At 41.6% G+C, this 15,422-nt stretch overlaps 1 protein-coding gene across 4 annotated transcripts in view; it reads left to right on the forward strand.

Annotated features, from left to right (window-relative positions):
* The window catches only part of LOC308297649 (atlastin-2-like), a gene marked incomplete at its 5' end in the record, with an annotated part of 37,359 nt that overhangs the window by 18,202 nt on the left and 3,735 nt on the right, over positions 1–15,422 (forward strand). For 3 of the 4 annotated variants that reach the window (XM_080741164.1, XM_080741167.1, XM_080741166.1), the window contains 10 exons: positions 4,263–4,397; positions 5,268–5,372; positions 5,489–5,539; positions 5,730–5,786; positions 5,932–6,024; positions 6,528–6,666; positions 8,261–8,388; positions 12,457–12,513; positions 13,491–13,562; positions 14,268–14,699. In XM_080741164.1, the coding sequence (XP_080597290.1) occupies positions 4,263–4,397; positions 5,268–5,372; positions 5,489–5,539; positions 5,730–5,786; positions 5,932–6,024; positions 6,528–6,666; positions 8,261–8,388; positions 12,457–12,513; positions 13,491–13,562; positions 14,268–14,699 (1,269 nt within the window). The remainder of the gene's footprint in view (positions 1–4,262; positions 4,398–5,267; positions 5,373–5,488; positions 5,540–5,729; positions 5,787–5,931; positions 6,025–6,527; positions 6,667–8,260; positions 8,389–12,456; positions 12,514–13,490; positions 13,563–14,267; positions 14,700–15,422) is intronic. The other variant, XM_080741165.1, reaches the window with a different exon arrangement.

Genomic DNA, 15,422 nt, shown 5'->3' on the forward strand with positions numbered 1-15,422 from the left:
TATCACACACCGGCTTGCAATGATCACGCTTGCATAATCACGCAAAGACAATAACCGCAAAGAACACTAAACATTTATTGGTTCCTTTGCCCTATTTTAACATCCGGGCATTCCAGCCCTTATGGTATGCAAACACTCTGTGTGATGAATAAGATGAGGTGGAAATCTGGGAGATTTTGAGTCTAGTGATCAATACATCATCCTGATGTGAAAGAACAGTAACTGTATATGGACAACCAAAATCCGTTGGGTTGTCTCTGAGTTGATATGTAACTCTGACTATGAAGAAAATAAAACTTCATGTAAAAAATGGGGCCAAACCTAATGAATAAGAGCGACCAGCAATGTAATTCCATGAACTGTACAAGTACAGTCAAAACTAAAAAGAATAGACCTTTTGTCAGCCTTCTGATTGGTCCCTGAGACTCCCTGACTGGCCAACCAGAAAAAACATTCACTTTTTGCTATCGGGGGTGGAGTTTGTGCAGTGGAGAATGTTGCTTCAGCCTTTCAAAAACTGTCCGCAGTGCGGAGCACGACCTTCGTCCAGTACGGCCGCGGCAGTAGGGGGCGATCTCGCTCATCATAATGAATAAGCTTCAACAAACTAGTTCACATGGACCTTATCAATGGTCTAACTAGTTACGATTGGGTACATATATTTTAAATGGGCAGAATTACGTGTATGTGAGGAGAACAGATTATAGTTCTCCTCTTCCTACCCAAGATTCAATGCGCTTTCTATTTCTATTTCTATTCTCTCTCTGATCCAGAGGATTAAACTAATTAAAACATATATTTTCGGGGGGAAACTACTGTTTTGCTATGTAAAATGTTGTACCCTTTTCTTCCCTTTTTATTAATATCACGTAGATGTGTTTTTTTTTGGTACTTTATATAGCTGTAATGAGGCTATGAACAAAAAAAAAATCCCATCCACTTCCACTATAAAAGAATCTGCAATAGTGATTCTGTCCCACTGGGATTAAACAAATTAAAACATATATTTTCGGGGAAACCCCCTGTTTTGCAATGTAACTACTGTACCTTTGTCTTCCCTTTTTATTAATATCACCTAGATGTTTTTCCTTTGGTACTTTATATAGCTGTAATGAGGTTATGAAAACATAAAAAAATCCCATTCACTGCCACTATAAAAACAATCTGCCCAGGGAAAATGTCCCATCATAGTAACAGGGCAGAATGGGGCGGGATTTGCAAACTAGTCAATTGTACAGCACAAGTACAGTCAAACACCCCGCCTAATAGGAACACCCCCAAAAAGCCCACAAGGACACAGACAAAATCCTGCACTACTGTAGCTTTCAATCCGTTAAGCCATGAAGCAGCTGGGTGTTGAGTGTAAGACAACTGGAAGTATTAACCAGTCCTTCAGAGGTTAATGGAGCAGCTGGACGCACACGACCAACACACACACACACACACACACACACACACACACACACACACACACACACACACACACACAGTTACACACTTGCACAACCGAAAGGCTGAACCTGCCATCTGTTAAGCTGCTCCGTTTTTTGTTAGGAGGAGCAGCAGCAGCTTCTTCTGAGAAGATGACGTGCATAACATAGTACAACTATGCTTGTATAACTTTGTTACGTTTATATTTCTTATACTTGTATAACAAAACAACAACACAACTGTGCAGGTCATAAGTACAAGCTTGTGTTAAAAGGATTTCTCTCCACAGTCTCACAGTCACTGAAAATGAGACTGCAGGCCTGCAGACAAGTCAGACTAGCATTGCCCTGCCTAAGCCCAGTCACCAGGAATCATTGTTTAGACATACTTTGCATTGTAAATCAGTGCTTTGATTTTGAGGGCAGTTTGAACATTTTCATATTGTGATCAGTCTGGCCACCTTTGTAAACATTGTGGCCCTGTTTGCTTTTCACTTTTGCCATTATGTGTCCCTATTTGAAGTGAACAGAAATCTGCCCTGGAGAGGGACCGACAATGGTGGATGCAGTGTTCACAGACGGGAGCTTTTCTCTTGTTTGGGACCTGATGTATATTCTCTGTGTAATACTCTTTATGCCTGCTGATAAAACATTATTGTTGTGTATTTGTACTTCTGAAGTTAAGTTGGTGTCACGTCATTTAATGTTAGAAAATAATTCAAAACACTCCACTATGAAAGCATTTATTGATGTCGGTATGGTTGCTGGTGATTGATGATGCCATAGGCATACATCCCACAGTGTGGTCTAGCAATTGTTTACACATCATTGCTATTTTGAGTAAATTACTGCTTCAGTGAATAAGCGTGCCATCATAATTGGCGTGTGTGGCTTAACCCTGTATGAAGCGCTAATCTTATTTTGGGAGATACTTTTCACCATAACCATTACCATCCACATCTTTTGTTATTCAAAGTAAGAATATGGATGGTCTGTTCTACACAGGAAATCCTTAATGCTGGGGTCTTCAATGTTTTCAGGCAAAGGACCCCCTAGTTGGGAGAGAGAGATGAAGCAGGGATCCCCACAACCTTTTCATAGATTCCATATTTAACCACTTGAACCGTCAATACTTAAAGGGCCATTTCACCACTGGGACAACCCAATCTTATTTTATTGTTGTTTGGGAGACGATCAACACAATCCTGAGTTATTTTTTGTGTTCAATCTGTGTATTTTCGAATTTTAGTATTTCAGCATGTACTAGTGATGCATTTTGCATCATATGATGCAAAACACATCACTAGTACATGCTGAAATACTAAAATATCTCAATCTCAACACACAGATTGAACACAAAAAATAACTCAGGATTGTGTTGATCGTCTCCCAAACAACAGTAAAATAAGATTGGGTTGTCCCAGAGGTAGGCCTGGGGCGGTATGGACATTTTGTTACCGCGATTACCGTCTTCCCATTTACCGCCGGTACTGCGGTAATTACCGCACCCCCATATCTATTAATTAAGCTTTGGCGATAAGCCAAAATATTGCAATCATCTTCCCAAAAGTCGCCTCTCCACAGTGGAGAGGAGACACAGCCTGACTGCCCGAGTTATACTTCTCTGTAGAGCACAGCGGGTCTGGCTTTCAAAGGAGCAGATCTACAAGCTCACAACACATCGCATCCGCGACGCGTTCTGAGCTTTTAGTTGGGTTACCATAGTAACGTAGGCTAGCTACTTGGGCTTTTCAGACACGAACAGCTGTGTGAACAAACCAGAAGAGGAAGGGTAGTCAGATCGTGTACAGTGATTCTGTAAACTCACGTCACGTCTCAACTCTCAAATCGCAGTGATTGAGTGCTGCTATATGCAGGTTTTAGTTACAAGACTTGACAGAAAAGGTTATAAAATCGCCGACGCGCCGTACGGGGCACAACGTGCGACGCGGTGGAGAAAGTAAAATAGTTTCATTTTCGGTTTTACTCCACGCGGCCCGCGCTCCGCCAGTAATCCGTATGAATAAAAAAAGATATGCCACAACACAAGGTATGTATTAACATCCTTGTGTCGAGTGGATTACAGAGAAAGTGTATGCTGCTCCGTCATAGAGTTGTGCTCCGTACCCTGCTCTGTGCACTGTGTGCAGGGCGTGATTCCTAAACCCACCAGGATTGAGTTAAGACCCGCCTCACTCCTGGAAGTCCTCGCGTTTCCACGAGGCGGGTCTTAACTCAAGCCTGGTGGGTTTAGGAATCACGCGTGTGCAGGTCTGTGTCTGAGTGACGTATGTGGCTTCCAACGTGTGGTACACGGCCCAGAGCAGAGCGGCATGGAGCGCATGCGGTCCTCGCTTCTCCCCCGTTTTAAAACTCGCTTGTTTTCCAATAAAAAAATAGACCTTTTTTTTTGTCTTTTTACCGCGGTAAGCACAATGACACCGCGGTACGGCGGTTACCGCCTCCAACCCTACCCAGAGGTGAAATGGCCCTTTAATAAACTTTACCTTTCACTATGTATGTACTTAGTCTGCTTATTTTCTCCTCTACACCAAAGCTCTTTGCCGAAAATAGCCGATCTACAAGCTCACAACGCCTCGCAGCGCTAAAGTTCACATAATATGGACACTAGGGTTCAAGTGGTTTATATAAAATAGGAGAAAAAAAACTTTCTATCACTCAAAGATTTGGGGGACCCCCTGTAGTAACTCTGAGGACCCCCTAGGGGTCCCGGACCCCCTGTTGAAGACCCATGCCTTAATGTTAATTTAACTAATGTTAATTATCAAAATGTTATTCTCCCCTGTCATCCCTCTTGTTCCCCCACAACAGCAGAATAAGGTGTGGATAGGAGGGGAGGATGAGCCCCTGACAGGATTCACCTGGAGGGGAGGCTGTGAGAGAGAGACAACAGGCATCCAGGCGTGGAGTGAGGTCTTTGTGGTCGAAAAGCCTGACGGCACTAAGGTGGGCGCCGACTGTAGTCAGACACGCATCACAATCCTGAGAACGGAACTAATGTATTGACATTTGACAAGGTTATAGAAATTGATTCAGAGACAAATAATATGGGCAGTTTGGGCACAACCAGGTGTGGGAGGTCAGGATGACAGTTGACTATCATGTGTTTAAACCCATTCAAAAGCAGAAAACTGTTAGAATTTGAGGCTTTTTTAGAATTGCCCTCCGGTCTAAATGGTATGTAGAGGAGTGCCATTTTTGGGACAGTTCTGTTCTCATTAAGATTTGAGATTGTGGAAATGATCTTTTCAAAATCACCAGTGTGGTTGTTTTGTCTTTGAAATTAAATTGTTGTGCGGCAAGGAGTTCACTGCAATGTACTTGCAGCAGACGCATAAGCACACAGACAAAATCCTGCACATGCTTTCAATCCGTCAATTTGTGAAGCAGCTGGGTGCTTAATGCAGGCAACTGGAAGTATGAACAACCAAACCTTCAGACCCTCATGGTCTGAACACACACACACACACACACACACACACACACACACACACATACACATACACACACATACACACACACACACACACACACACACACACACACATACACACACACAGTTTTTGATTTATTATAGACACATTAGCCAGCGTAGGAACGTTTCCCACTCTTTTGTCATTAATGGATACATTTTCTAAGAGTTACCACTGTAAGTGTTGTTTAATGACCGCACTTACAGTCCGGAAAGAAATCGGGGACATTTTGAGATTTTAAAGGGATGTTTTTCTTCCATTTACCCCAGTACCTTTCTGACACGGATTGTTGCTGAACGCATTTTAACATTATTGTTAAAATGCTCTCCCTTTGACCCTCCAGGTTGCAGTGCTGCTAGTTGACACACAGGGGGCATTTGACAGCCAGTCTACCATCAAGGATTGTGCTACTGTGTTCGCCCTCAGCACCATGACCAGCTCTGTACAGGTGTGATTTAAAAAGCATCTCTGTTTGTATATTGTTTCTATTTTTTTCTTTTTCTTATAGATGAGTTTTATCTCTCATGGCATGTTTTTTTTTCTTTTTTTTTTTTCGTTTTTCAGGTTTACAATCTTTCCCAGAACATACAAGAGGACGACCTCCAACATCTGCAGGTCAGTGTCCTGTTGTCTTATGGTACAATCAACCGGGCATTTGCTGGGTTATCAACCCATTATCTCTGTTTCTTAAATGTTTTATATTCCCTAAATGGACACAGGGAATGGTATATTGTTGAATTACATCAATATCGTAATTTTGTCATTCATCCACGCTCCAGCTCTTAATGTTGTCTCTGTTCTGCAGCTCTTTACAGAATATGGACGCCTGGCTTTGGAAGAGATCTACCAGAAACCTTTCCAGGTACTGTTCTTATTCTGCTGACGTTTGATTTGTGTTGGGTTGGTGTTGTACATTTACCCACAAGCTCCAGCATTGACCCAAAATAAATCACATTTGACCACTCGGACTGAGTCTGACCTGTAACTCCATGGGTTGTGTGTTCCAGTCCTTGATGTTCCTGATTCGAGACTGGAGCTATCCTTATGAGCATGACTATGGCATGGAGGGGGGCAAAGCCTTCCTGGAGAAACGGCTGCAGGTAAGGAACTGTCCGAAACGTCACGTGACACTTTTGCCCCTACTCTTATCTCTGGCACCGTTGGCCCTGTCGATGCCAAACTTTGAACACGCACTCCTTGGATGGCAAATCACAACCTCCGCCCCTGATTTCTCACATGGCCCTCTTCTAGTGCCACCATCAGGCTGATTTCACATTTTTGGACACTGCTCCTACAGATTTTGGTCTAAAATCACGCAAAGCGGTACACAGTATCTCTAAATTCATGTCATCAACATGGATCTTTTCCCATATTCCCTCCTGATTGGCTACGATTGCCTTCTAATGTTTGTGTATGCGACGTGACGGTCGCTTATCTCCAATTAGGGAGTCTTACTGGTATCCGTGTATTCCTGCAGCTCAACAGTGCAGCTTGTTACGAAATGTCCTAAACTACACTGTTCATCAATCATGTTCAGCAGACAAACGCAGTACAAGTCATTTGTTTTAAGCGGAAAACACTTGCCCTTCAACCTTCCCTCCAGGTGAAGCAGAACCAACACGAGGAGCTGCAGAATGTGAGGAAACACATCCACTCCTGTTTCTCCAACATCGGCTGCTTCCTGCTGCCCCACCCCGGCCTCAAGGTGGCCACCAACCCATACTTTGACGGACGACTTAAAGGTGGGCACACATCTACTAACTACCATATACGTACACTAGTGTATCCCCTGGATTTTTAAGCGTGGTACTGGGGCCCTTAGTGCTGATGTTGTGCTAATAGATCACTTCCTTTAGTCAAATTGTCAAACTGTTATTTTCCCTTTGATGTGTTGAGCAACTCAAGAAGAAGCCAAGTGGACAATGTTAGCTTAAGTAATTAATGTTGGCTACACCACATGCCACTTTTATCTCACTATTCTAAATAACACAATATTTAAAAAAAAAAGGGTTGTGAGGGATATTAACTCATTTAGTGCCTATCCCGAACAGGTTCGGGATATTTTCAGTCCAATACAATTTTTTTTTTTATTAATTGACTTACCCTGAGCTGCTTGTATAGTCGTGGGTGGTCCTGGCTCGTCCTACGCTAGCCAGCTAGCCCTTTTACATGGTCCGACGATATATTCCATTAAAAATGGTTTAAAATACATTTTTGAGACCCCCAATGTTCACCAAATGTTCAGCGCCGCTTCCGGAACGTAGTCCAGTGTGCCTATCCCGAACATGTTCGGGATATTTAATGAAATGAATAAAATGATCCGAGGCCTTCTGAAGCCTGGGCCTAAATGTAAAATCCAGTGGTCCAAATCCTGGGGAAGCCATGCCGGCCGTGAGCCGCGAACGTAGCCGCGAATCGCCGCCGAATCCAATGAAAAACCACATCTTTGGAGGCCCATATCTCTGGATTGTGTTTTTAGGGATGCGCGCCGAGGTTTATTTACGGCGAAATCGCCTAAAAATGATCTTTAAAATGACTAGATGGGAATAGCTATTCTGTTAGCATTAACATCCGGGACCTTTCCATGATGTGCACGAACGTGAGCACGCGCGTCACTGCAACGTGAGCCCCTGGATGCTGAAGCGCTCGCCTATGGGAGAAAGTCTGGCATTCCAACGGCGCCATCTAGGGGCTGGCACTGGAAGCGTTAAGACAATGATGGACATCGTAGGAGCATTAGCTTGCCTTTAGTTTAGCATTATCTAGCATATCTGCTGCACATGGGGTTTGGACGTTGCTGTGACAACTAGTGGTACAAAGTACTCAACCCCAGCACTTCAGTCGAAGTATAGATACTTCTGGTCAAATATTACTTAACTTCAAGTGAAAGTTGCTTAGTCAAATTTGTAAGCTTAGTCAAATTTGTATTTGTACAAGTAGTCGAGTTGAGCCTGTTCTATGCAATTGAAAGGTCGTCAGTTGTACCGAAATTGGTTGTGCATCACAAACTCGGTGACTCCAACTGACTGTGAGGAGCGAGTATACTTGGTGAGCACATAAATATATTTAAAAAATAATAATAATAAGTAACAGACAGATTCATAATTTGTCCACAAAATATATAATCTGAAATTATACATTTTGTGTTCAGAGAGTTATCGAAAAATAATTGTCATCTTTTAGGTAGGCTATAGAAGAGGATACTTACATGAATAAATACCCTGCAATAGATGTCCTCCAGTCCTTTTGCGGTCTCTCGATAGCAAGATTAAAGAATCAAACCCTTTACTAAATATAACGTCCTGTTCCATTTGCATTTGTGTGTGTCTTACTAAGATATCGATGGGGACTTCACACGGCAGCTCTCCAAACTGGTTCCTCTGTTGCTGGCACCAGACCGACTGGTGGAGAAGGAGATCGGAGGAAGCAAAGTCAAGTGCAGAGACCTCGTCGAGTACTTCAAGGTCCCAGCATTTTCATGTCATATTCTTCTAGTTTACGGTTACATTTACAGGCCTAAATGGCCACCATCCACACCAAGAACTAGAACTCTTAAATCTTGAATCATATAAAAAATATGATATTAACACATATGGTGCCAACCCCGAGTTTCCCGAGTTTGTATTGGTACTAGTGCTGTGCCAACCCCGAGTTTCCCGAGTTTGGGCCGTTTTTGAATTTTTTATTTTTATTTTTTTTCAAAAAAAAATTTTTCAAATTTTTTTTTTGGACCTCCAGAAATGTATTAGGCATGATCGCGATCGCGAAATTGCATGTTTAACCCCCATACCAACCCATTCTTTCAAACATGGCAGCCATGTTTGTTTACATCTGAAGAAAACATAATGGCTGATAAATCATGAATGCCTGAATGGATTTCCAAGCGGATTTTTTTGTTTGAAAGCTGTGAACAGCATCTACACACGTGGTGCATCATCTAGGCATGGGCGTGCACTTTTTACACACTTGCACAATTACATGGAAGTCTATGGTAACCATGGCAACGCGGGACATTGGCCGGAAAAAATCATTGCAACATAAGTGTTAAGCTGCTTACCTGGGTTATTAAAAAAAAACATACTACTATGAAGCATAGTCTGATAAATGACTGTAGATCAGGGGTTCCCAAACTTTTTTGTCTCAGGGCACCCCATAAATATTTTTTTAATCCGAGGCACCCCTACATTATAATTTTCACTCCTAGCACCTTATATTTATAGCATATCATCGTTGTCGGGTGGAAATCTTGTATGTCCAAAACAGTTCGTTTTGTTTATCATCTATAAAATGTACTAAACTAGTGAAAACAGCCGATCTACAAGCACACAACGCCTCGCGATGCGTGCTTGTAGATCGGCTGTTTTCACTAGTTTTGTGCGACAGTCTTGTATGATGAAGCAGGGCTTTGCTTTACCAAAAGACGTACACATTTCAAACTTGGAGATACGAGGTTTCTGCCCGACAGTGACGATATATTAGTGATTATGTTGCGAGGAAAACGTTGAGATAATAGCCATTTTGGTTAGAACTGACTGAAAATAACTTTGTACTTCAAGTTTAAAATGATACTAAATATTTTTTCAAGTGTCCAAATAAATTCCAAATATTATCAAATTATCTCGCGGCACCCCTGGACTGCCGTCGCGGCACCCCAGGGTGCCCCGTCACCCACTTTGAAAACCCCTGCTGTAGATATTACCACATCCAAGTTCTTACGTGGACCAAGCAGTTTTGTGTATTGGATTCCAAAAACACAGGACCTCATCGAACACAACCGAATGTTTGATGAAGGTGTATACATTAGAGCCCGACAGATATATCGGTAACGGCGATATATCGGCCGTTTTTAAGGTATCGGAGGGGTATCGAACATCGGTGAATTATTTCACCGATGTCCGATGTTTTATACAAGTGACATATTCATTGATAGAGCGTCTTCTGCCTTGTTCAACCAGGCAAACCCAAGCTGCAGTACTATAACTATCCAGCAGAGGGCAATATAACACCCATAAAGGCCGCACTGACTTGAACTGATGACGAGTGTAACATTAATTATGTCACATAATATTATGTGAAAATCCACAAAGGGGACAGGGGGTCCTCGAGGGAGTTCCAGGGGGTCCCCAGCTAAATGATAGTTAGGAACCAAATGTTATGGGTATGTAACTCAGTGTGTACAAATGGAAGAGGTGCAAATGGGTCCATTTGGTTCCATTTTTGCACCGTGATCAGTGAAGGTTTTTGTTTATTGACGTCAGCCAAGCCAACACATGGCGTGGCTAAACCTTGTTGATATAATCCTTTGCAGATATAGGCTTATATGTACTTACTACTTCTTGTCATGTTGGCAGAATGTTTTCTCCATCGATGTTTATGAGACTTTGGGACCGTGGGACGCATCGCAAAAAAAAATCCATTTGATATCCAGACCAGTCCGTATGGAAAAGATATGATAATGATCCATTTGATTCCATAGCCAATCCATCCATATGAAGAAACATGATAATAATCCATATAATATTGAATACGGTCGCTCTACCCAGCAGACGCAGCAGACATCCATTGCTGTAGCAGAAGTTGTACATAATGCTTATGCTTAGATGTACTGTACATTTAACAAGATGACATTCAAAACGTTTTGATTTGAGACTGGTGTGGTACTGGTAGTGGTTTTATCTGTGGCTCCATGTTTGCACTTTGCAGAGCTGAGCGAGTTTGGGTTAGCACTTAGCAGCTTAGCTTAGCTACTTGGGGAGACAGGCTCCCTGCTGCCTGTTGCTGCTGTGGGAGTAGGGACCGTCAACAAATTACAGATAGCAATTTAGAAAAATGCTACATCTCCTAGACAAAAGCACCTGGAATTACCAAATTACACCATAATGTTCTTGGCCCATGGCTACACGATGCACCTTGCACACCATTTATTTTTTGGTCTTTCCATGTGCTTTTGTCAAGGAGATGTTGTATTTTTTAAAATTGCAATCTGTAATTTGTTGACGGTCCCTAAAATCCTCGAACGTCTCCATGATGTACAAGCTCTCAGCTTGTCATGCGGCAAGGCGTTGTGGGCTTGTAGATCGTCTATTTTTTTCTTTTTTTTTTTGTTAAGCTACTCCACATTACTTTTTGACCTTAAAACAAATTAGTTAGGGTTTCTCGCAGCCCTGCCTGGCTTCATTTATATACTATGCATAATAATAATAATAAATAAATCTGTGCAAACTGACAGATATGGATACAGAACCATATAGGCCTATATGCTATATAATGTCTGCATGGGGGAATATCTCCGCCAGGTCAGGTTGGCGTGTAAAATTCATATAATCAATTGGAATGAAATCTGCTCAAACTGTCTGATATACGGTTACAGAACCATATATAGGCTATATAATGTCTGCGTGGGGGAATATCTCCGCCAGGTCAGGTTGGCCTGTAAAATTCATACAACCAATTGGAATGAAATCTGCTCAAACTGTCTGATATACGGATACAGAACCATATAGGCTATATAATGTCTGGTGGAAACCTTGTATGTAAAAAAAAAAAAAAAAAAACATTTTTTTTTTACAAAACATTAAAAAAAAAAACCTTTTTAACTCATACAGTGCCAAACGACTTTTAGATCAACTTTCTCACTATGGACTTCCCTGCCAGACGACTTAAATCGACTTTTACTTAGAAAAAAAACAAAAAAAAAATGTTTGGACCCCATTAAATCTAGTAAACATGATTTTAATCGCGATTTTGCATGTTCCACCCCCATACAACCCCATCTTTCATACAGGATAGCCATCTTTGCTTACATAACATGTAAAACATAATGGCTATTATCTCAAGAATGCCTGAACGGATTTCCAATCTGTTTTTTTTGTTTGAACGCTGTGAACAGCCTGCACAAACATGGTGCATGATCTGTGCATGGGCGTGCATGATCTGTGCACTATAAATTACATGGAAGTCTATGGAGAGGGCTGGCAGGGAGAACCCAAAGAAGGCATATTTAATTGGCAGTAACTGAGTTAATGTTTTGTAACAAAAACTTTTTTTTTTTTTTTTTTTTTACAAAACATCGGTATCGTATCGGTATCGGTGTCTAGCACTCTCCAACATCGGGATATCGGTATCGGTCGAAAAATATGGTATCGGTCGGGCTCTAGTATACATATCTAAATTGTCCTGCAATAATGTTATTACAATTGGAATACTTGACATCTTAATTCAATTATTCTCGACTTTGACCGTACGCCGGTCAAGGTAACAAATAATAATGCGGTTTAGAATATTGCTGTCAATAGAAACATACTCAATCAGGGAGACAAAGATTGCCCACAGGAAGATGGCAATCCCCACACACACATTGTTGTATTGTTGTTTTATCTCCCTGGGTCTGAAATAAAGATTTGAAATAACGATTTGAACAAACACACGCACACCAATATCATTAACATATTGGTATCTTTACCATATTTTGCTTTATTACCCCGTAAAAACTACATAAATAGTTCTATTATTAATCTCCATTATTCCTGCAGGCCTACATCAAGATCTACCAAGGAGAGGAGCTACCTCATCCCAAGTCTATGCTACAGGTTTGTTGTCCTGAGATTGTCTAATGCAATGGATCTAAACTTGTCTGAGGGTATTGCAAGTGTGCCCCCAAATAATTGGCATAACATTCAGATTTTGTATTTATTTTTATTATTATTATTTCAAACATTGAACAATTTATTTACATAGTGATGCCAATAAATAAGAACTCACGTTGGTTCCATGGAACACAATTGATTGATCAACGGGTACACAGTATTGTGTGTATCATTATTTTATGTTTTAACTATTGAAATGAAACGATTTTTCAAAAATAGCAGATATACAAGCTCACAGTGCGGCACAGAGTGCCGCGCTGCGAGCTTGTAGATCTGCTATTTTTGAAAAATCGTGAAAATTTGAATTTTGACCCCATTCTATAAGTGTCTTTTGAATCCTTCTAAGGTTTTTTGAAAAACCTATGTTTCTATGTCAGCAATCTGGCTAGCCATCGTCAAAGAAAAGGTCCTTTTCACTTAACTGGAGCTCAGTTAGTCTGTTCTTGAGAGACTGCTATGTCAGTGGTTCTCAAACCTTTTCATGTGATGGACCCCCAAACTGATATTTATTTGGCCACGGACCCCCATCTCAAAATATTTAGTTCCAGGGACCCCACAGAAGCAAAATTTGAGTTACAAACGTTTGCTTTAAAAATACATATATTCAAAGATTTGCACGCATTTTCACGACTTTTTCAAAAATAGCTATTTTTCAATATTTAAAGCATTCAATAATTCTAGGCCTAAATGGGTTAAAATAAACATGCTCTGGAAATGCATGTGGCCCACCCGTTTGAATACTTCATGTGGGTGCCGGTGGGCCACAAACGCTTTCAAGTTTTTCAATTGGGCTCTGATCCATAAAAGGTTGAGAATCACTACTCTTCATGTATTTTTAACAAGGCTACTTTTCCAAGATTTCACGTTCCATTTCCTCCCATTCTGCTTTGTAAGCCTGAACAGCTTTCCTTTGTTTCCAGGCGACAGCAGAAGCCAATAACCTAACCGCTGTGGCAGGAGCCAAAGACTTGTACAGCAAGAACATGGAGCAGGTAAGGAAGGACTAACACTATCTAATGAAAGTGGATTTTTATAGGTGGCGGAGTGACATTAACATTTTCTTCTGCACACCACAGACATAAGCCGGGTAACTGCTACACATAACGGCTGGCGATATCTACATAATTACTTTACACCACGCTTCAAACCCATTGTATTTATTTTGAAATGATCTATTGACAATATGAACCCTCCTTATCTTGGGTGAACATTCAGTGAAAATGGATCTATAAGCTAGTGACGCATTGTGAGCTTGTAAATCAGCTATTTTCAGCGAGGAGATAATAATTGCTAGACTGTATGGCATCCGACTGCATGAAGTTAAATGTACTGTACTGTACTTCTGATATTCGTTGGGTGGCACATGCACCCAACGAATATCAGAAGAGCTCCACATGCCACCGTGTTAAATGAATGACTCCCTGTTGTATCACAGCTATAAACATCCACCATAAAGCTGTTCCCCCCTCCTCTCTTGTTAGATGACCAAATATGAGACACCCATTGTCACTTTATATGTATTATACAAATATGAGATACCCATTGTCACTTTATATGTATTATACTCATTATGTGTTATCTTGATTGAGTGTGTGTGTGTTTAAGGGAATTGGTTTCTATTCTTTTTTTTAAGCAATATGAAGCCATTTCCTGAAGGATAAATAAAGTTCTATCTAATCCTCAAACCCCAACTTCAGATCTGCGGTGGAGACAAGCCGTACATCGCGCCGGCCGATCTGGAGCGCTGCCACGACGAGGCCCGCGAGTGTTCGGTGCGCCACTTCCGCTCGGTGAAGAAGATGGGCGGGGATGAGTTCTGCCAGCGCTACCAGAACCAGCTGGAAGGGGAGCTTGACGAGGCTTTCGCTAACTTCTCCAAACACAACGACGGCAAGAACATCTTTTACGCGGCGCGCACGCCCGCCACACTCTTTGCTGTCATGTTCGTCACCTACGTGGTGTCTGGCGTGACGGGCTTCATTGGCCTCACCGCGGTGGCAGTGCTCGCCAACATGGTCATGGGCGTGGCGCTGCTTTCTCTCTGCGCCTGGGCCTACGTCAAGTACTCTGGAGAGTTCCGCGAGTTGGGGACGATTATAGACCTGGTGGCCGAAACGCTCTGGGAACAGGTGGGTCATCACGTGTGTGTGTGTGTGCGTGTCAGCTCTTGAGAACTTGGAATAAACTGACCTTAATAATGGCAAAATTAAATCAATTTTTTCTTGCCTCCACGAGGATGGAGGTCACAGACATCATTTACATAAATCTGTTCACGGTCAATTATGGTTATAGTTGAGCTTTTGGGTAAGGTCGAAGTCTAGCACAAATTAGTTTCTGCTATAAGAATACAGTATATAAGAATTCTGTGTGTGTATATAGTCTGCCTCATGTTCTATGGTTGACCAGTTGTATGCATGTTTGTCTACTTGTAGACCGCTGTTTGAATTTACTCTGTCCTTTTCAGCAACCAGCACCAAATTCTCTGAAATCACCTCCTATATTATAACTTTATAGATATATTCTATACTTTTGTATACTTATGTTGTAGTTGGTTCTGATTTTATTTTTACAGACTTGGATCAGTTGTTCTTTCATTTCCTTTAATCATCAACGTTTCAGCCTGCCAGCGATCCCCTCTCACTCTGAGCCAGTCGGCTCCTACTGTCTCCCTTGATCCTGCCTGTTCCTCCAATTGGCTGCTGATTTAACTGTAGGAAGCAGCAGGGGGTCCAAGTGTTCTGAACATAGACTTGGAAGAGTGTTGCGTTAGAATTGTTGTTTGGCAGTAAAGAAAAAAAAGTTGTAAATCGTAGAAATGGTACTTGATCTCCCCTTCTCCCTTAAGGTCTTTA

Source organism: Nannobrachium achirus (genome assembly GCF_963921795.1).
Source record: "Nannobrachium achirus genome assembly, chromosome: 13".
In the NCBI taxonomy this organism is placed as follows: domain Eukaryota; kingdom Metazoa; phylum Chordata; class Actinopteri; order Myctophiformes; family Myctophidae; genus Nannobrachium; species Nannobrachium achirus.